At 41.4% G+C, this 23,330-nt stretch overlaps 1 protein-coding gene across 1 annotated transcript in view; it reads left to right on the forward strand.

The window, feature by feature from the left end:
- Positions 1-22,955, forward strand: part of LOC111604617 — a 33,136-nt gene extending 10,181 nt beyond the window's left edge. Inside the window, exons 2-20 of the mRNA XM_023322733.2 lie at positions 8,502-8,593; positions 12,929-12,996; positions 13,093-13,228; positions 14,717-14,788; positions 14,870-15,014; positions 15,073-15,128; positions 15,495-15,737; positions 15,796-16,420; positions 16,493-16,938; positions 17,003-18,034; positions 18,098-18,690; positions 18,756-18,869; positions 18,932-19,047; positions 19,148-19,264; positions 20,848-20,915; positions 20,982-21,748; positions 21,915-21,989; positions 22,678-22,794; positions 22,852-22,955. Of these exons, the coding sequence (XP_023178501.2) occupies positions 8,502-8,593; positions 12,929-12,996; positions 13,093-13,228; positions 14,717-14,788; positions 14,870-15,014; positions 15,073-15,128; positions 15,495-15,737; positions 15,796-16,420; positions 16,493-16,938; positions 17,003-18,034; positions 18,098-18,690; positions 18,756-18,869; positions 18,932-19,047; positions 19,148-19,264; positions 20,848-20,915; positions 20,982-21,748; positions 21,915-21,989; positions 22,678-22,794; positions 22,852-22,903 (4,934 nt within the window). The 3' untranslated portion in view covers positions 22,904-22,955. The remainder of the gene's footprint in view (positions 1-8,501; positions 8,594-12,928; positions 12,997-13,092; positions 13,229-14,716; positions 14,789-14,869; positions 15,015-15,072; positions 15,129-15,494; positions 15,738-15,795; positions 16,421-16,492; positions 16,939-17,002; positions 18,035-18,097; positions 18,691-18,755; positions 18,870-18,931; positions 19,048-19,147; positions 19,265-20,847; positions 20,916-20,981; positions 21,749-21,914; positions 21,990-22,677; positions 22,795-22,851) is intronic.
- Positions 22,956-23,330: the final 375 nt, after the last annotated feature.

Raw genomic sequence — 23,330 nt, forward strand, 5'->3', positions numbered from 1 at the left:
CATTATCTTATAAGATTCCCACTAAAACATTTCTTTCTTTTTGGTATGTTGTTTTATAAGACATTTTATTATTTTTGTGGGTTAGTTAGAAGCATGTGGCCAAGACGTCATCAAGTGAACAGCCAACAAGCTGCTGAAAGAGGTGCGTGCTGTGATTGCCTTTTTTTTCTTTCTGCCTTCTTCATTTGTTGACCAAGTTTTGTGAGAAGTGAAGTGTATATATGATGGATGAAGGCTTATACATATATGCTCATAGATATGAAATATAGATATAGAAATATAGATGTGTATGTATAGCTAGAGGAATGTTTATATACCAGTATGACCTTATATGGATCTGTTATATATATAAAGGGTGTAAATACATATACGTTTGCAAAGGCAGAGCTAACTTGTGCCTTTTCCTGATCCTGTTTGCTCTTTAGGCTGTCTTTGATTGTTGCAAGTTCTTTCATCTAGTTACAGCTGCCACCTGCAACTGCTAACTGCCACACACACACACACACACTCACACAGACCATTTTTAGCTGCTACTTTTGCTTTATACGCAGACAATTTCTAGCTTTTAATGGCTTTTAATTGTGCAAGTGGCGAGCGGCTACTGTGACAGAGCCTAAACAAAAGTAATTTCACACTCGTTGATTTTCGCGCAAACAATTTTTCTTTGCACAGACAACTAAAGCGCTGAACTTCCCTCGCTTACACACGCTCCTCATCACCCTCCCTTCCTCTTTCTCTTCCTCTCTTTATATATATATAGATAGAGATATTTTTTGGTTGTTGTTGCTGTCAGATATTTATTAGCCACAATTTGGCAGACCTCAAATTGGCAGCTCTCTCAACCGGTGTGTGTGTGTGTGTGTGTGTGACGCGTAACGCGAAATCGTAAAACGAAAATTTATTATTTATGTCAACTCTTTTGTGCTATTTGCGCTGTCAGGCCAGCCAGCCAACCACCTGACCGCCTAACAGCCCCCGGTGTGCCACCTGGCCCCCACCTGGAGATCAGCTGTGAGCTCTGCTCTGCCAACTCGCTGCAAGCTAAAGCCAAATTATGCGAGGCACAAATTCTTTTTGCGTTCTTTTTGGGATGCCAAAGCGCATTTGTCACAATTAAGCGAAGGGACTTGCAAATTATGAGAACTGCGCGTAAAATAATAAAATATCCTTTTGCCACAGCCACAGCCACCGCTCAGGTGCAGCTGTAGAGGAGGCTGAGACCGAGGTCCTTGCACGTTGACGTCGACGTCGACATGGCGCGCCTGGGACATCAGCCTATCCTCGATGGCACCTGAGCTGTAGCGCTCAATGGGGGCTTTCGAATTTTTTGGCATTGTTTTTCGAATGACCTGCAATCAGTGCAAACGGGTATATAGGTTTGTGCACAATCCATAGAGCAAATGCCTGGCATATATGTAGCTATATGTGAAGTGCTATATGTAATCTAGATCTATGCAACTTGAAGAGAGTTGAATTAGTTTATCTGTCTCTTCGAAGTTTTGCTTATATAAAGCGGTTTAACTGGAGAAATATATAAGCTACAGACATATAATGATATATAGGTATTCTAAGATATGAAATAAATTATCTTCTTCTACCAAATTTCTAATATAATTAAAAAATTGTTTTAAACCTATTTTTTTTAGCATATCTCGAGGATTATAAGAGTTAGAGTCATAAATTTTGTTATGTGACTGCTCTGCCATCATGCAAACAGTTAAAAAAGTTCCTTTCTTGGCTACCTTAACACTATTACTTAAAAAACTAGAAAACCTAGTGCTATTGCCTCTTTCCAGCGAAAAGGCAACTAACACATTTGCTATAGGGCATCTAGCAGTCGCGCATGCCCATCCAGAATAGTCACTTACTTATTTTTTGGCAGCTGTAGCTATAGCTGTAGCTGCCACGCCCCAGACCAAGCGCCCCTGGGCAGTCAGTCTATTATATGGGGGCTGTAGCCGTCAGTGCTTTTTTTGAGCGTTTGCCATGAAATATGCAAAGCGCAGTTAAAAACTTTTTATTTGTATTAATCAAACAGACTTTTTACGCGGCTTTCACAGTTTTTGACATTTTTGCCACAACAATGGCAGCGACTGCATAATAAAATATATATACAACCGATTCTTTGCACACTATATATATATACATATATATATTTACGACAATTATCGCTTTGGGGCATTTTAAAGCCGAACTCAAGGCAACTTTCACATGACAAATTAGTTGAGCAATAAAACTTGAGTGTGCTATCAAACTAAAAATATCGCCATCAATTACAAGGGCTCTCTCTCTCTCTCTCTCTCCCTCCTCCCCTCCTCTTTTTCTCTCTGTATGTGCTTGGCTGCTGGCAACGTACGGCATATAAAAAGGTCATAAACAACGCGAACGACAACAACTTGAACTACGTCTAGGACTACATTGACAACACATTTGCCAAAAAGGGGGCTGAACTACATCATCATGAGGCCCCACGCACTGTCTGTGCCACCCTGCTTACGCCCCAACCCCCCAACCCCCCAATACCCCAACCTTCACCCTTCAGCCTTTGCCATTTGCAATTTGGCAACACTTTTTCGGTTACGCGGCTGTGGGCAAACGTTGAGCACTTTATATAAATTCTACAATACTTTTCTTTCTTTTCTCTACGTTTTTTTTATGACCCTTAAGAGTGCATTCTAGAAATATATATAAAGTATATACATATATATCTGTCTATATATCGGCTTTTGATATATTCGTTTAGTTCTTCGAGTGCGCGACGCTTTATTACACATTTTTGCTAAATTACACTTTGGCCGCTAGTTTATTGCGAATAGCCCATTTGTAAGAGCAGCAACAAAGCTGTTGTTGATGTTATTCAGATACCCTGTATATGTGTAGGCAAAGGCGGGTGTATTGGAATTGGTAGGGAAGTAAATGAAAGAAAGGCTGGAACATGAAGAGTAGTATTAGGGGAATGCATGAAATTCCATTTAGTAAAATATAAATGCTAATAGACAGAGAGGTACATATAGGTAAGGACAGAGAGAGACAGACAGAGCATGAAATGAGATAGACATAGAAGAGGACACATGGAGAATATAGAAGCACAGAGCAATATAGAAAGAGAAACAGAGAGGCAGAGAGAAACAAGAAGAAAAAACTGAGAAAGAAAGTGAGTGTGAGCAAGAAGCGGGAAGAAAATGAGAAAGAGAAAAATATACAAAGAGAGAGGCAAAGACAAAAATGCAGCGTGATCTTTTCAGTAGAAGACATATACACAAAAGGATATAAGCTCTAATCAGCATAAAAGAGAGAAAGAAGTGAAGAAGAAGATAGAGGTAGAGCGAAATTATATTCCTCAAACATACAGAACATTGAGTATAGCGCCATCTATCGACCACAAGAGAGTCTTATAAGAGTGAGAGAGAGAGAGAGAGAGTCTAGATTCCAGAGTATCTGCTAGCTGAGCAGCAACAGCCTTAACTTGCAAACCTATTGACATGTTATTATTATAGTTGCGTGGCATTTTAATAAGCCAGAAGCTGAACTGCAAGTAAACCTTAAATCGATTCCAAGTTTTACAAGTTGCAAGCGTCATTAAGTGCGCGTAATTATTCAATGACTCAAAGAGCAATCGCGATCAGTCGTTCGACCTGTAAAGACGTGAATTCGAACAGCCTTCGCTTAAGCTCTACTGCTGCAGAGTTCTAAAAATAGAACTTTGCGGTGCATTCTTCAACGCAACAGCAACAAAAACCGCACACGCAGCGTTTTCTTATCGCTTGCTTCCGCGTAACTCAATTGCTTTAATTGCAATTTACGAAATTTCGTCGCTTGGCGCGAGTGCGCCTGCACTCAAAAGCACAATCCGCGATGACATCTAATGTCAATAACCTCGCTACAGCTGTAAAGGTAAATGCAGAAATGCAAGCCCAGCTTAACGTTGTGATGGCAAATAGGCAAGCCTCCATCATGCCAATAAACTCAAAAATAGATATCGCCTCCGTGCAAGGCATCACTAACAACAAAAACACGAAACGTAAACAGCCAAATTCACCAAAAACCATCAAGAAAAGGCTCATCTTCGACGAACCAAGCACCAGCAATGCAGCATTAATATCAGAAAATCGATTTTCACTGCTCGTAGAAGAAGATGAAGACTACAGCGAATCACCTGTAGCTCCAGAAGCCCCAGTATTGACCGACCAGCAAACTACTCCGAAACCTCGTCCGCCCCCCATATGGTGTCCAAACATCAAGTCTGTGGCCCTACTTCAACAGATAATAGATAAAGTAATTGATGCTAAATCATACGTAATTAAGCCAAAGAAGAATAACATAGGTGTATTAACCCAATGCAGTGAGGACTATCGCAGAGTTATAGACCACTTTACTAAGCTGGAATTGGAGTTCCACTGCTACCAGCTTAAGGAGGACAAACCATATAGAGTCGTGTTCAAAGGGCTTCACTCCAGCACTGATACAACACTAATTAAAAAGGAATTGGAAACCAAAGGCCACACAATTACAAATGTGCACAACCCACTGAGCCGTATGGACAAAACACCGCTAAATATATTTTTTGTTGACGTGGCTCAGGCCCCCAACAACAAAGAAATTTTGGACATTCGAGTTGTCTGCAGGCAACGCTGCACAGTGGAACTGCCAAGAAGATACAACGACCTGACACAATGCCATCGCTGTCAAGAATTTGGACACACACAACGCTACTGCCACAAAGCTCCCAGATGTGTGCGTTGCGCCGGGAAACACGCATCCAAAGACTGCACCCGCGAAAAGGACCAGGCACCAACTTGTGTGCACTGTGAGTTACAGCACCCAGCCAACTATAAGGGCTGCCAAGTATACAAGCGGTTGCGCAAATTGCAATCCCCAGCACAAAAAAGGAGTCCCACACAAACACCGTCTACGGGTCCGAGTACTGCTTCCGAAATTACAAGGCCCCGGAGCATTACCCAAGCCACGAGCTTTGCAACGCCTATTAGTGGTGTTTCTTACGCACAGGCCGCTAGAGGTGGACCGTCAAATAAGAATACCACAAGTGACACTTTGTTCACTGAAATGCTTCAGCAACAACAACGTCAGTTTGACGCAATTAATGCCGAGCTCAAAGCGATGCGAGAAGTACAATCCCAACAAGCAACCATGCTAAACAGTTTAATGGCCATCATAACCAAGCTTGCCTACAAATAATGGCTTTACGTGTGGGTATCTGGAACGCCAATGGCCTGAGAAACAAGACTCAGGAACTGGCTGCGTTTCTCTCACAAGAAAACATAGATATAATGTTAATAACAGAAACTCATGAGTGCCCCACTACACAAATTTTCGGATACGAACACTATCAGGCTCATGGTGAAGGAGCAAACTGCTTTGGTGGATCCTCAATCCTCATACGAGCAACAATACCGCATACACCTTTACTGCCAATTTGCAACGCAACAATGCAGGTCTCAGCCATCACCCTGCCTACGTCTATTGGAGCGATCGAAGTTGCGTCAATTTATCTTCCGCCAAACACTGGTCTGTGTGATCATCACATGGAACAGGTTCTAGGCCAAAGGTTGAATAAGACCCTCATCGGCGGCGACTGGAATGGATGGCACCCATTTTGGGGAAGCAATAGTGCGAATCGTCGCGGAGAAGTCATATTTGAGGCGATTCAAAACTTACAATTCAGCATATTGGCGACTGGAGCCCCCACCCGTTACCCAATTAATGGACACAGGCCCTCGGCAATCGACTTCGCTGTCTACAAAGGCATCTGTGACCGGCAATTGACCATTGAAGAATCCTTGGACCTATCCTCTGACCACCTGCCACTAATAGTCACAATCCACGCGCAGCCACAGCCCTTGCCCATTAGGAAACAACTACTGCCAGCAGGATCAGATTTAGGAGTCTTTAGGCGCGAGCTCCATTACTCTTTGCACATAGAAATGGAACTTAACACTCCTGAAGACGTGGACTACGCAGCAAACAAACTGCAGGAAGAAATAGTCAAAGCTGCGCACCAAGCCGCCCCACCATCTTGCCAAACAAGACAACAGTCTCCGTACAACATCCCCCTCACCTTGGAGGCCCAACACCTACTAATACACAAAAGATGGGCCAGGAGACGCTGGTTAAGATTACGCACGCCTGATGCCAAATCCATGTACAACGAAGCCACGAGGCATCTTAAAGCTGCTCTCGCCCTGCTTCAAAAGAGGTGTATCAGCGATGCGCTGGTACGAGCTGAATCGCCCACTGACGCAGAGTTTCAATTATGGAAATTTACAAGAAAGCTCAAACGGCAGCCAATACGACGTCATCCCATTCGGAGCATTTCTGGTTCCTGGCACATTGGAGACGAAGCTCAAGCTGAGGCTTTTGCAAACCACCTTCAAGACCAATTCACGCCGGTGATTACCGCAGAGGCCTCAGAAATCGAAGCAACAGAAGACATCGTTCTCTCGCCCCTCCCAGCTGAAGACCAGATAACTGGATGTACAAAAGAAGAGGTTCTTGAACACATCAGAAGAGTGAAGGCAAAAAAATCCCCTGGATATGATCTAATAAACGGCAGAGTCCTTAGAGCACTGCCTGACTCCACCATAGACTACATAACTATGGTGTACAACGCCATGCTCCGCATCCGGCACTTTCCAGCCTGCTGGAAGCGCGCCGTGATTGTGATGATTCCTAAGCCTGGCAAACCCGTGGGAGAAATTGAGTCGTACAGACCAATTAGCCTGTTGCCAGTACTCTCCAAAATATTCGAAAGAATATTTCTGGAACGAGTACTGACACATCTGGGACGCCAGGAGGCCATTCCAAACCATCAGTTTGGCTTCAGGAGACAGCATGGAACACCGGAACAGGTTCACAGAGTTGTGCACCATATCCTTGGAGCCTTTGAAGAAAAGATGTACTGCTCTGCCGTCTTTTTAGACATCAAACAGGCGTTTGATCGAGTTTGGCACCTGGGACTGCTGCAGAAAGTGAGGACCACCCTTCCAGCCCCATTTTTCGCGTTGCTATCCTCATACCTTATTGGAAGAACCTTCCAAGTGTCAAGGGGGCAAACAGTATCCTTGACTAGACCAATTATGGCTGGAGTACCACAGGGTAGTGTTCTAGGCCCAACACTTTATACTTTATTCACAGGAGATATGCCAACTCCCGAGCCAAATATAGGAAGTACAGATGCAGTACTCATAGCGACCTATGCAGATGACACCGCCATCTTATCACGTCACGTATCTGCGCAAGAAGCTTCAGACTCACTACAAAAATATCTGGACTCTTTCGGACGCTGGGCAAAACGGTGGTGTATCACCATTAATGCACAAAAGTCTGTACATACTACCTTCGCCACTAGAAGAGGAGATTGCCCAAGCGTTGCATTGGGGCCCACTATTCCCAAAGCCTCAAAAGTAAAGTACCTTGGTATCACTCTTGACAGAAGGCTGACTTTTAAAGCGCACATAAGTCAAGTAACCTCAAAATGCAAAAGCAAGCTAAAAACCCTCGACTGGATGCTGAGAGCTTCAAGCAAGTTGTCTTACAGCAGCAAGGCCGCCATCTACAAGGCAATAGTTGTCCCAACCTTCGTATATGGTATCTCTCTATGGGGCTCCTCGGCGAAGACTACAAGGAACAAAATTCAGACCCTGCAGAATAAAGCACTACGCAGATGGACTGGAGCCAGCTGGTTTGTAAGAAACTCAGTCTTACATAGGGATTTAGCAATTCCCACAGTTGCTGAACTCATTGGGCGACACAGTTCAAGATACGCGGACAGACTTGCAGCGCATCCTAACCATCTCGCAAGCAACCTGGCTATAAACAACAATAGGCGAAGACTGAAGAGATTGCATCCTCTAGACAATATTAGAACTAATTAAGATAGTAGCTACAAGTGCAGAATAATTGGCATATCTGCCCTCCCATTAGTTAAGGTTTAGAGCTAAATGCGCTATAGAGTCTAAGACAATAAGCTGCAACAAAATAAAGAAATAAAAACGAAAAAAAAAAAAAAAAAAAAAAAAAAAAAAAAAAAAAAAAAAGACTCAAAGAGCGAGAGAGAGAGAGAGGGACAGCTTCAGAAGGAGAGACACGCATTTGGCTAGAATGCATTTTCCATAAAAAGAAAAAGAAAACGCCAGCAGCAGCAGCAGCAGCAGCAGCAGACATATGCCAAAAGTTATTCCAGTGATAAATGATTGTGTAGAGTTGTTGAAGAACTGAAGCCTGAAGCCTGAAGACCTGAAGCATTATTAAGTTGACATTTAAAATTCTATAAATCATCAAGATTTACATTTTTGTCGCATTTAGCTGCACCTGTTGGGCAGCCAACGAGGTAAGAGTGGGAGTGGGCGTGGCAGCTTGACTATATGCAAAATTTTATATATATATATATATGAATTTACATTATGCAACAGGATTGTGAATTTTATAGACGTACTTACACTTTCAATGCATTTGCTACGATTTCATTCCTTGCTTTTTTCCAGATGGCGAACCTATCAAACTGCCCGACAATTTGGAGAGCCTGCCAAGAGCCGACAGTTTCCCATCGCAGCGACATCGCTGGAATACAAATGAGGTCAGTTTAACATACATGAACACAGACATATCTATAGATATCTGTATATATATATATATATATATATATTTACTATATATATTTACTATATATATATAGTTTATTTGTGTGTTTGTGCCTCGATTTGCATTTGATTGCACATAAAAAATGTCGAAACTGAAAGCAGAAAAAACAACAACTGAATAAAGTCTTGACTCGCACTTGACAGGCAGGATGAGCCTGCCAGTCCTTCTGGCTGGACACTTTGACAGCGCTAAAGGACACGCTTCCTTTGGCTATTTTTTTGGTTAGAGATTAATAAGACACGCCTCGACCTGCTGTGGACAGCTCTGGTTAGTTTGTTGGTTTATTAGGAATAGTCGCGAAGTTCTTTGACTCTTTTTTTATGCGACACAAAACTATAATACAAATAGAAATTGTTTGGCCTGCCAGGATTCGCGAGGCGCTGCTATGCCATTTGTCCTGGCCAGCGCACGTACGCGCCAAAGTTTCGTTTCGGCTCTTTGTGTTTACAATAAAACTTTTGCGTTTAAAAAAGCAGAACATTTGCCGCCCAGTCGCTGTGGCTGTTGCTGTTGCTGTTGCTGTTGCTCTGTTTTACTTGTGAATTAAACGCAACCGCAAATATTCATTTGGACAGTTGTAAAGTTTTTGCCAAAGAGTGAGAGGCGAGAGTGGGAGCGCGCAGCAGCATTCGGTAAGCGACAATTTACATACTCGTGCGACAAGCTGACTAAATTAAAAATCAAGCAAAACAATGAGATGGTAAATTTATCCTGAGGGTAAACGAGACTTTAATGCTCTAAAGAGGCAAAAGAGCGGGAACAGCTGGGAAAATTTTGGGTGAAAAGAAACAGGTTAGTAGAGATGAGAGAGAAAAGCGTGTAAAGGAGGGAAAGAACAGATAAAGGACCAAAAGAGGACAAAATATAGTGAATAAAAGAATGAAAGAAGAAGAAGAAAATGTATGATGGGCCAGAAGATTTCAAAATAGAAGTGAAGTGCTATAAAGAAGTATAAATGTGATCTATCAGCAGCGAAGCTAAGAAGAGCATAGAAAATCAGAAAAGAGAAAAATTATAGAGAAAAAAAATCCAGAAGAAACTACACCCGAACGATCAGAAGGACCTAAAGAGAAGTACAAAAAGAGAAAAAACGACAAAAGTTGCGAGGAGTTCAGAGTAAATAAATAGAGAACAGAAAAGGCAAGAATCTTTTCTTGAGAGATGGAAATTTACCAAAGAAAAGCAATAAGCAAAGAAAAATTTCTAGAATAATGAACCCAAAGGTAGAAGAAGTTCTAGATCTATATCTAATGTAGGAAAGAAGGGAATCGTAGATAAGGTAAGAAGAGAAGACATTCAATTAGTATGTAGATTATGAAACCAGAAATCTGTGTGGAAAGTTACGTACGTTACTTTTACTTAGGTATATACCTCCTATGAGCTAGTCCCTTCAGTTCCAGGGTATATAAGCAGCATATCTTGCCCATTCCCTCATTATAAAGTGCGCAGGCAGATTTTTATCTACTGAAGCATAATCAGTGTATAAAGCAGACCGTGCCACAGTTTATTAATATAAAGTTTCGCCAGAGAGGGAGGCCTGTGTGGCCAATGGCTGTCGCACTCGTAGTAACTGCTCCCCTCTATAAACCCTCTTCAGTGACCGCTTCCGTCTCCTGCTCCTGCGGTACTGCATCAGCATGCAAAAATTACAAAATGTAACCGTGTACGAAGCATAAATAAAATTACGCACGCTTATTTTAGTCTGCTTACAGGACGAGCGGCGTTGCAGGGGCGTAGAGAGGCGACGCGGGAGAGGGGGCAGCTTTTAAGTTGGTTTTCAGCATTGGGTCTGACCATTAAATGGCCTCGCTCGGGCTTTTGGCTTTAACCACACAGTTTTAATTTGGCGACGAGACTCGAAGCTCGACCATAAAGCAGCTGAGCAATGTAATACCAACTTCTGGCCATGCCACGCCCCGCTGCAAAGCCCCAATGGAAAGAATCAAAACACTTAAATTGATAATGAGACGCAAAGTTCAGTTTGGCTGAGAATAAAAGCTGTAAATAGCTAAGTCTAATTGTTTTGTGTGTTGCAAGCGCCACAAGCTGAGGCAGAAGGCGTGGCAAGGGGCTGCCATGTGTGCGTGTGTGTGTAGCAAATGCGCTGAGGTGCGCATAAATATTTAATGCGCATTTCGCGCAGCTACTCGAACTCGAACGTATGTGCCTAGAATTCATCATAAAAAAAATGAAGAGTTGCCTGTGGCAAGCCAGAGCTTTGGGGCATGCATAAATAAGCAAAAGAGCCAATGCCAAAGTCAAAGGCAATTTGGACCAAAATGCAAACGTTTGCCACTTGACAAACACGCGCCTGTGATTTCGCAACTCTCATCCTCTCACAGTTAGCAGTGCCCAATTCGTATACTACACTGAGAGAAAAGTTGCATTAGGCATTTGAATTCATAGTATTTCGATCTTAGAATTGTAGCTAAAAAGTTTAAATCTTTGATTTGCTAACTAAATCTGAATCTTAAAATTAAAGTTTGCTTTGTGGTTGCCAAACCTTATCAAATTTTGTTGACTACTGTATTTATTGCAACAATTTTCTTAGCTAATTATTATATTAAGTCTTTTAACTTAATTTATTTGAAGTTTTAAAAACTTCTTATACATATTCCAAGCCATCTATTCGCCTCGTTGCCTCTGCTTTTTCTCCAAGTGCAGCTGCTGTGCATACAATTTTTATGACACTCGCAAATGTTGCGATTTCTGACATATGAAATTGTTGCTGCACATCGTCAATGGGCTATGTATGAGGACTGTACGGACCATGGACTACGAGCATACGAAATACGGCGTATGGAAGCATACGAAGCATGAACTACGGGCGTCGCCAGCTGTGCGCGCGCGAGTTCCTTTTTTTTTTTGGCCAGTTGTTGACGGCGCAGATGAATGGGTTCTTCGTCTTTGAATGGGCCCGAATGTGCATGTGTGTGTGTGTGAGCGTATGGCTACTTTACATTATTCATGCAACGTCAAGGCTGGCAAAACAAATTGATAACTTTATCGGCAAAACATGCAATGAAATGCCAAATGGGCAAAAGCTCAGCAAACACAGCCAATGAAACTCTCAAACCCAACTCGATTTCAGTTGCCTGCTTGTGTGATTTGCATTTGAATGTTTTACTGTACTACAGAGCAGCTATCTGCTATTCTCTATTTCTTCAATGGCCTCTTGTGCTGTCACATTCCTTACGCATATTTCATAGTCTTCATAGTCTTTCTGTTACTTTTCACTTCTACTTCAAATTTCATGCATATTCCATTGACGATTGACGATTGACGATTGACGATTGACTACCCAACAGAGTTGCCACCTCATTAGGAATCTCTCTCTCTCGCTTTTTATATCGGGGTCTCTCCCCCTAAACTCTTTCCAACTTCCATAGAACACAAACTCTTGGCTGTCAAATTTTTGTCTTTTCACTCTTATTCCACTTCATATTTCACCTTTCTGTTGACTGTTTATCAAGCTAACGCATTTTAACTACTCACACAAAGACTCTCTCCCCCTCTGCCTTTGACTCTTCACTCACTTCTTTCACAGTCTCTTTCAAACGCCCATTCTGCTCATGCCCAGGTGTCAAGTGGCGACACCTGTAAATTGTGGTCACACTTGGGCATCCTGTGGCTACCTGCCTTTAGCTTTGGCTGTTGCTGTTGCTGCTGCTGCGGTCAAATGAAATTTCTAAAATGTTTTCCTTTGTTTTATGCGCAACAAACCAAAAGCAACAAAAAGGCCAAAGAGAAAAGGCAACTTTTGCCGGACAATGGGGCAGGAAATGCCGCGAGTGCTTTGGCTAGCTAAAAATTTTCCAGTAACTCGGAAATTGTTAGCACGTTCACTTAACTTGGTTAACATTCATTTGCACAGTTCAGAGAAGTTCTCATTGCTCTTGTTGTTGTTGTTGTTGTTGTTGTGCTTTAAAAATTGGTAAACACACGTGACTTGCTGATTAGGCAAACTGAAGGACGCTCGCAGCGAAGAGAAGAGCAGAACAAAATGAGACGAATACTGAATACTCTATAAGCCAAAAGCGCTGTAGACACTTGAAGTCGCGCGATAGAAGTCTTTAAATAATATTTCCTAAAAATTATTTGAAGAAAAAGCCATGCTATTATCAAACTTGACTAGATTATGCACATGGGATTTCATAAATATATATTAAACCTTTTATTAGCGTATTTATAATCGCACTGCTCCAAACATATTTAATCGCTTTTTCAACAAATATTTGTTTGCTTGTTTGTTTTTACTAAAATATTTCAGGAAATCGCAGCGATTCTTATCAGCTTTGATAAGCACAGCGAATGGCAATCAAAAGAAGTCAAAACAAGGTGAGTCACGCTGCTCGCCACCAAATGTTGGCCCACATTTAGTCTACAACGCAATAGCTCAATATTACTCCATCTCTCTCTCTCTCTCCCTTGTAGACCGAAGAGCGGCTCTCTGTTGCTCTACTCGAGAAAGAAGGTGCGCTACAGACGCGATGGCTACTGCTGGAAGAAACGCAAGGATGGGAAGACAACCCGCGAGGATCACATGAAACTTAAAGTACAAGGCACTGAGGTGAGCTATGAAACAATATGTTTTAATTTAGATAGCAGAATTACCTAAGAGCATAGCTCTATGGATTTACAATGTAATAAAACATATTTCTGAATTGGAAGAGAGAATTGAACTAGAACTAGAATTCAAATCAATATTACGCAGCTTTAATCGATATAAATAAATTATGAAAGTATAAAGTTGCCTTACGGCTTAAACTAAATATTTCAAGAAATATACAGAAATTCGAATTCTAATACGAAATCACACTAAAACTAAAAATATAAAGACAAAATCATTTCGTAAAAAATACATTCAATAACGACCAAGTGACATCAGCTTGTAGTTAGCAGAAAAACTTCGACTGAAAAAGGCTTTTCAAAGTGACAATTTCTTTTTTAAGAACTTTCATTGACGCCTGCTGGGCAATTAGTCAATTAGCCAGAAAGTCTTAAAAACTGGACAAGAGTCCCATAAAGATTACCAGATACAAAAAAAAAAACAAATAAACGGAAGGCAAAGCTTAAGTTTAACTGCCTTAACTGCTTGAGGGTTGTTAAGAACACTTTTTTTTGTTCAAAGTGAATTATGATTTTCCGGCGGAAATATAAGTATAACAGTTTCTTTTTTTTTGCCATTGTCCTTGTACTGGGCGTTTGTTTGTCTGCTAATGAAATAAGCTTTGGCTAGGGTTAAGCATATTCCTGTCTGACTGAAGTTAAAGCAAAGAGAACTCCGAACTCTTCATATGTTGTGAGATATATATATACATATATATATATATATTTATGTATATGGAAGAAGAAGAAAAACAGTTGGCAATTTCACGCCAATTTTTTCTGTTTGTTTGTTTTAATTTTTATTTTAATACCGCTTGCACTTGGCGAAGGTTTTTTGTCCAAGACAAGTAGCTGCCGCGAGATTTATGCACTTGGCAAACACACAGCAGGGGTTTTCCTTTGCTGTCTGTCTGTCCGGCTGTTCGTCTGTCTTCTTACACGATAACTAATATTTATAAACGTTGAACACTTTTAAAAAGAAAAAAAAAACAAACATAGAAAAGAAGTCAGCGGCATATCGTTCAAAGGCGACGGCCAACAAAATTTATCAGCGCCAAATAGCAAAAGAAATTGCGCAGAGAACAAAAACAAAAACAAGCAGAGGAAGTAGAAGATGAGGAGGAAGAAGCAGCAGCAGCAACACTAGCAGCAGCAGCAGCAGTAGATAATGTTGTATAAGTCATACAAAAAAGGGTTTGATTTTTGGCACTTGACTCTGAGATTTGCCCTTAGCTAGAGTCTATGCTGGCGCCCCCTAGCGTGGGCGTTTGGTAATTTAATTTGAGCTGCGTCTTTTTTATGTCTTCCAATTAAATCAAGGCGCTGCGTGTTGCTCTGGCTGTATAAATCAATATATATATATATCTCTACATCTATCTTTATCTACACATTTTTATGCTCTTGTTTGTGTTTCTTTTTTGGCTAAATTGTTTTCCCAATTGCTCCACAGTGCATCTATGGTTGTTACGTACACTCGGCCATATTGCCCACATTTCATCGCAGATGTTACTGGCTATTGCAGGTAGGTATCACAGATTGTTTGTGAGGCATACTTACTAAGCTGAACTACTTTAACTTCGTTACAACAATAACACCAAAACAGAATCCGGACATTGTTTTGGTGCATTATCTGAATGTGCCCTATCCGGACGATAATAAAATGGCCGTCATTGCGCCGAGCATAACGCTCTGGGGCGATAAGAAGGAGTGGACCAAAGAGGAGCTGGTTAGTCAACTAAAGCCTATGCGTGAGTATAACAGTTGTTGTAGTTGAAGACTATATAAAGAGACGTTCGTTGCATGCAGTGTCCACAGTGAATTCAGATGAGGACTCCGATTCGGGCAATGATATTGAGATATCGGTAAGTATAACAGTTTGTATAATAGTCTGTATAACAGTTAGTATAACAGTTTATATAACGTTTCTATAATACTTGTAAATAAAAGGTTATAAAACCAAGTAGTCGAGTTGGAATATATAGCAACTGGCAGTATAACAGCTTAGTGCTTTTATAACAATTGGTATAACAGTTGGTTGCACTACACCTATTTTAATTAGCTGACAATTGCTAGTCTAAAATCTAGTAGATCTGTTTTTATAACAGTTATTTAGCTAATATATACATGTATAACAGTTTCTTAAGCTTTCTATGTATATTGAGAACTACTCAATAAACTAGGTAGTATAACAGTTATGCCATTTACTCAATTGCAATTGTCCCCCATAGACGGCCGAAACAGTGGAGTCTATCGTATGCCAGCTGATGGAGAAGCAACGTCTCTCGCGGCAAGCCGCGCTAGTCAAACAACTCGATTGCGGCTGCGGCGATGCAACCTGTGCAGATGGCAAGACCTGCACGCATCCCGTTATGCGACGCACGGGCGGCATATTGAAGAGCGTCTCAGAGAAGCGACCCAATGATGCCTACAGCACAGCCAACGGCACACCCAACGTTGTGGTGGCCAGCAAGGTAAGTGGAGAGGCAGAAAATATGGGGCTTGGGGCTGACGAATCTTTAATACTTGCAGCTTTATTCACGCTGGTCGGAGCGACACAGACAGCGTGATGCGACGCTGCATTTGGACAATCCACACGCGCAGTTTCACAATGCAACGCAGCAGCTGCCGCAAGAGTCGGCGATCAAATTTCAAATCATTCCCCAGCAGCAACAGCAGCAGCAGCAGCAGGCCAATCACAGCGAAGGAAGCTATCAGCAGCAATATCGTGGCGCCAATCAGATGTTGGCCACAAGAAACAATCTGATAATACAGCAGCAACAGCAGCAACAACAACAGCAGCAGCAGCAGCAACAGCAACAACAATATCAACAGCAGCAGCAACATCTAAACTTGCAGCGCTTTGTAGCTAGTCACAATCAAAGCAATCAAAGTCATAATCAACACAGCAGCAACAACAGCAATAATAGCAACAGCTCAGCACATTTAAATCATCGCCTGCAAATTGCCAATACAACAATAACGGCGACAACAAGGGAGGCAGCAGCAGTAGCAGCAGCAGCAGCAGCAGCAACAACAACAGCAGCAGCAAATGTCATGGATACGGAACTAATTGAAAACCAAAGCCAGCAGCAGCAGCAGCAGCAGCAGTTGACCGCAAATAGCAACAAACTGAGCCACAATACAAATAACAGCAGCAATAAGCAATTAACAGCAGCAGCAACAACAACAGCAGCAAATCAAACAACAACAGCAGCAGGAGCAACAGCAACAGCTCACACAAACAACGAATTAAATGTCATAAACAACAACAGCAATAACTTTATATACAATCAACAGCAGCAGCAAGCCAACACTCAACAGCAGCAACATTATTATAAATTGCAACAGACATCCACCCCCAACAACAACAACAACAGTAGTAGCAGCAGCAGCAGCAGCAGCAATCAACCCCCAGTTGAGGCCATGTGCATGTCACCTGAGCATCATAGCAGCAGCAGCAGCAGCAGCAACAACAATCAGCTTGGGGCAACAGCAGCAACGTCTTCCGCTGGCAATACTCCTTCCACATCAGCAACATCATCCACCTCCAGTTCCTTACAGTCGATTATCGATGGCAATCAGCAGCAACAAATTACAACGACAACAGCAGCAACAACAACAGCAGCAACAACAACATGTGATAATTTAATGAGCGCCAATGCGCACGCTGAGGTAAGTTTCAACCGCAAATCAACTGCATTTATGCCTATTTATGTTGATTAAATTTAACTGACAGCTGGACGGCGGCAGCAGCAACAACAGCAGCGAGCAGCAGCAGCAACAGCAGCAACAGCAGCAACAGCAGCAGCAGCAGCAGGCGTCTAGCAACTATAGCGTCAACAATCAGGCAACGGATGCCCAAATTCTTAATGGTTGTGCCAACTACAGTGCTTCCAGTGATAACAGCAGCCAAATTAGTGACAGCAACAACAACAGCAGCAGTCGCAGTCGCAGCAGCAGCAACAGCAACAATAGCAACGACGATGAACCGCAAGCAGAGTCAATGAGCTTCTTTAATGAGACATTAGATCTATCGCACGAGGATATACAACGCACGCTCATAGCCAATATGCCCTACAGCAACAGCAGCAATAGTCAAGCAGCAGCAGCAGCAGGAACAACGACAACAGCAACAGCTAATTGCAATAACAACGAAACAGCTCAGCAGCAGCAACACCAACAGCAACAGCAACACTCAAACGAACGTGAAGATGAGGACACGGCAGATGTGTTTGCCAATTTGGATGCGTTTGATATGCTGGTTGAATTTCCGGAACTGGATCTGGATGATAAGCAGGCCTTGAATAACACGGCGCTCGAGCAGGTGCACAGTCAGGCAGGTAGTTCTTATCTAGCCACGCACAACAACACGACCACCCAGCGCAAGCTGCTCAACATTTGTGACTTCAGTCCGGAATGGTCTTATACAGAGGGTGGAGTCAAGGTGCTCGTGGCAGGTCCTTGGACGAGTGATGGTGGCTGCTATACGGTGCTGTTCGATGCACAGCCTGTGCCCACGGTGCTCGTCCAGGAGGGCGTCTTGCGCTGCTATTGCCCAGCACATGAGGCAGGTTTGGTTACCTTGCAGGTGGCATGTGGCGGCTTTTTGGTCTCCAATGCGGCGATGTTTGAGTACAAATTGTCGCTGCTAGCGGATGCGCCATTCGATGCCAGCAGCTCCAACGACTGTCTGTACAAATTTACGTTGTTGAATCGTTTGTCTACCATAGATGAGAAACTGCAGCTCAAGCTGGAGAATGAGCTCACAGTAAGCGAATCTCCATTTTGGCTATCGAATACATTTTCTCTTATATCAACTTTCCATTCGCAGTTCGATCAAACTTCCCTTTTTCTTGAGCCCAACTTCGAGGAGAAGTTGGTGCTCTATTGCCATCGGCTGACGAAGCACGCCTGGAGCACGCCCAGCACTTGCGCCAATTGGAGCGTTGGCTTGCGTGGCATGACCCTACTGCATCTGGCCGCCGCCTTGGGCTATGCCAAGCTGGTGGGCGCCATGCTCAACTGGCGTGCAGAGAATCCACATATCATACTCGAAACAGAGCTGGATGCACTTAGCCAGGACGTGCATGGGTTTACGCCCTTGGCTTGGGCCTGTGTTCGCGGACATTTGGAGTGCACTCTGCTGCTCTACAAATGGAATCATAATGCGCTGAAGATCAAGACGCAGGCGCAGCAAACGCCACTCGATTTGGCCAGCTTGAAGGGCCATAAGCAGCTGCTGCAGCAGTTGTGCCGGCTTGAAAAGGAACGCTGCCGCAAGCCACAGCCACGTGGTGGCCTGGCCAATCTCTCCATGAATCTGGCCGCCGAGGCGGCCACTGATGAGTCCAGCTATAGTGTCTATGAACTGGAACTGCAGCGCAGGCATGACGGAGTCTTTCTACGACCTGTGGCGCTTCATAGGTAAGCTTGACGCATATTGACTTCATCCACAAGAGGAATAATAATGATTTCCCATCAATTTGCAGCAATCAAAGTCCGCCAAACAACAACAGTCGCTACTCGAAGCGCTCTTCCATAGACAGCGGCATCAACATGGACATGCGCAGCAAATCTGGAAAGCCTTTGGCTAGGCTGCACGGGTAAGACAAATGCAGCTAAGCGAACTTTGAGTGGCAATATCGGTAAAATTTCTACTCTTCAGCAACTATGAGACACATGACAACTATGCTTTGGGCGTGGATTCCCCTTTGGATTCGCTTAGCGGCAACAATTGCTCTGGTTTGCTATCGCCGATGCGTAAAATGGATTTTGCTCTGTGTAAGTTGTGGGCAGCAAGAGTTAATGCTTACTATTAGATATCTCTTAACTGTGCGCGATTGTATATGAATGCTATAAAAATCGAAATTCTAAACACCAGGCGAGGTATCCACGGGCGAATCGAGTCCCATACACGACAAAGACATCGATTGCGATGACAATTCGACGAGCGTGACCGACGCAACTTTAAACAATGAACTCAACGATGCGGTCGTAGGTTAGTCTGAGGAAGCTCTCTCTCTCTCTATGCTAACCACTTAACGTAATCTCGTAATATTGTAACGTAACAACAAAAGGGGAGGAGGGCTGGCAATCATCCAATCTAATATGCATTTTGTGTATAGCTCGCTCGCTCGCTCGCTCGCTCTCTCTCTCTCTCTGTCTCTCTTACACTCTTATATATATGTTTCTCGCTGTCTGTCTCTCAATGTTGTTGTTGTTGGTTGCTGTTGCTAATTGTTGTTGTTGCATACATATATAGAATAATACACACACACACACACACATACACACAACTCGCTCTGAGCTGCAGCCTCTTAAATACCAAATAATTAATGTTCTTGATGTTTGTCATAGCTATGAATATGCATATGAGTGTATTCACAAATCAATTTATGATTTCGATGTTAATACTCTATGAGTGTCACACACACAGATACAGACACAATAACTATATATATGTATTTGTACTTGATTAGAACTAATCTTAAATGTGCGTTATTAACGATGTGTAACACTAACACTAACTAACTAACACTAATACATATTTATACTCACACACACATATATACACGTTGTATATATACTCAAAATGTGTTCATTCTGTAAATATTAAGTGTGTGTCTGTGTGACTATTGGAAAACTCACAAACACATACAAAACATACTCATCAACGAGGGCGGCTTGAAGAAGTAACAGACTCTTAGAAAGTGAAAGCAAAGAATTATCTGATTGATGAATTCATGTTCAGTTTAATGCAAATATCAAATATATATATATATATAAATATATATGTACAGAATATGTATCAAGTTAGCTTATATTAATGCAAAAAAAAAGGTTTTCAATAAAAAGTTCTAGCTATTAAATCAATATAATAGTTATCCAATATTGTATTCATACTAAAACACTTTATGTGATATATTTAGCCAGTATTCAGCTTATGTTTCAATATCTATGAGAAACCCAAATTTTCTAAATAAATTTTAAAATTTTAAAATTCTGTCTATTCATAGAAATATTACATGTTCCAAATACATAAAAATCCTTCCAAAATAAGTGCTATATGAATCCATATTAGTCTTGATAACAAATAGTTGCGTTAAGATCTAATGATCCAAATGATCTATCAGCTTAAAATCATATTGAATGTCAACCATGGTAACCCTAATTCAAATATTCGCCTATTTAAAAGAGTTAAAATTTAACAAAATTTAATAATAGCAATAATAAATCATGAATTCAAAATTGCTTCAAAATTAGTTTATTTCTTTTCCAGGTGCACTTTATATGAGAGATAGAAGCATATTCAAATGGTTTAAATAGACAAAAAACATTTCTAAAATCATTTTTATGCAACAGATTTTCTTATAGAGGAGCTTCAACATATTTAAAAATAAATGTCTTTCAATTAAGAATCAGCAGCGCTAACTTCTCAAGCTACCCTCGCCAACTAACTGTGGTGCTTGTCGATGTATATTTAAACACAGCATTATATGTAGACTCGTTAATTGAACTGTGTAAAGCCTAGTTAAGCAGCCCAAAGTTTAGCTCAATTCATTTTATGTGGCCTACTTTCAGGGGATTCCGATGCAAAAGTTTTAACGCTAGCGGAACATATTATAGCAGCTATGCCAGACAGAATCAAGGTGAGTGAGATATATAGAGGAGTATATAGACATTATATAAGCTAATGCATTGCCTCTATTTTACAGAACGAAGCGCACGAAATGATGGTGTTGGGCAGTCCTTTAACGGAGCCACTCACCTCGGAGTCATCGGCTCTGACAGATAGCTTTATGGATCCGCTGCTCGATTCTTTGCCCAATACGCATTTCGATAGCGATTTTAGTTTTGATTTTCATGACCACAGCTATCGATATCATGATGTGAGCACACCTTGCTCCAGTTTGAGTCCCGCCAGTTCGGGTCCTCTGCAATCGCCGGCTAGCTACTCAATTCTAGGCACAGATCCGTCAGTCAGCTCACCCAGTCCGCCGCCTTCAACAAAACAGTTGACGGAGTTTCTGCATGCCTCCAGCATTTCGCAATATCCATTCGAGGCAGATTTCTCAAAGCTAACGCTCACAGACACCGAACAGCGGGAGCTCTACGAGGCAGCCAAGTGCATACAGAAGGCATATCGTTCGTACAAGGGCCGCCAGAAGATGGAGGAGCAGAACAAGGAGCGTACCGCTGCAATTGTCATCCAAAACTATTACCGTCGCTACAAGCAATACGCTTACTACCGACAGATGACCAATGCAGCTCTAGTCATACAGCACGGCTATCGCTCGTATCGACGCAACAAGCGCTTCAAGAAGTCCCAACTGGGCACAGCCAGCGAACAGGGCAGCGTCAGCAGTAATTCCCAATGCCTCTCCAGCTTCTACGATCACTACAAGCAGGATCAACAGCAGCAGCAGGAGCTCAGCTCACAGCCCAGCACGCCCAAGGAGACGAGTCCGTCGGGTCCTCTGAAGTAAGTGACGCTTTCATTACGGCACACAACTATTTATATATATATATATATATATATATATATATATCTGTTTCTTTATCTGTATCATTATCCATATATCTACCTCATATTATCTACTCTTACTGTAACTGATCTGCATCTTTATCTATGCTCTCTCTATGCGCAGGCGTACATATTCCCAGTCTACACAAAATCAGGCTGCCAGAAAAATACAACAGTTCATGAGACAATCACGCATCAAGTAAGTTCTTATGCCCAATAACTTCTCTATGTATACCTAAGATTATATAGAACTAAGTCAAGTTTGGATACTAAAAATTGTAATTATATACAACAATTTTGCACGCTAGCATTTGGGATGGCAACTTGACGACTTTGGTAAGATCTTAATGGAGTAGTATTACAAAGCTCTCGATTAATGAGTCGATTATCGATAATTATGATTTACACGTTTCACTATTATCATTATTAATTTTTAATTTTTCTTACGACTGAAAATTTTTAGCTCCAATCTTATCGCTTATTTTGCTAGCATTGAAATAGATTAAAATGATTGAACCTGATAATAAATCGATTATTATGTGTTCAATTTTTAAATACAAAAAATAAGGACTCTTCCATGGGTCGATAATAAAAACTTAGGGACTGTCGTTATACCAATAAGTGATCGATAATGCTATTGAATCGATTAATATAAGTTTACATAAGTAAAATAATTGATAATGAAAACAAATTGATCATTATTGGGTGTAATCGATAAACGATAGGAGAGACCGTAATCGTTTTGAATGTATAGCATGATCTGTTTTTATAAAACAGGAACCCACCTAAGTTCTCTCTTGTTGGCTAGATTATTATTATTTGATTTATATTAAAAATGTTAATTTTATCTTTAACATTTATTCTAATCTCATCTTTTATCGATATAGACTACAGAGAGAGCGAGCCGAAAAAGAGAAGCTGGTGCACCAACGCAGGGCGGAATACCTTCAAAACTTGCAGTATCAAGGGCAACAGGAAATGTCAGTATGCCATAGTGAGAATAGGTAAGATTTAATTATATACACATCTTTCAAATATATAATATATATTTAATCTTACAGCAACAACACCAATAACAACAACAATCTGCAGCATATGCAATCCAATCTATGAGAGAGAAGCGATAAAAATATATTATGTATATGAAGAAAAAAACTATGTTCAATAAGAATTTATTAATAGCTTTAACAACTGAGTGAAACTTTCTACTTTCATAATTGTTTATTAAGACACGCAGCACCTCTTGTAGTGGAACTTTTCGTTTCTGACTTGATAATATACATATATAAAGAAATATATATATATAAATGATATGTAGTAGCAAGATCTGCACTTTTATTCATTTGCATAACGAATTTTAATATATATATATAGAACGATTGATTTTCTGAAACTTTGTAAAACGTAGTTTTACTATTTTATAAAACAACAACAAAAGCAACAAAAATTCTTCGCAAAAGAGATATAGAGAGCTCTACTTTTCCATTTGTCAACTCAAAAGAACTTATTAACGAAGCCTTCGAAAAACTTTTTAACTCCA

Source organism: Drosophila hydei, unplaced genomic scaffold (assembly GCF_003285905.1).
Source record: "Drosophila hydei strain 15085-1641.00,03,60 unplaced genomic scaffold, DhydRS2 tig00008125-arrow-arrow-pilon, whole genome shotgun sequence".
Classification (NCBI taxonomy): Eukaryota; Metazoa; Arthropoda; class Insecta; order Diptera; family Drosophilidae; genus Drosophila; species Drosophila hydei.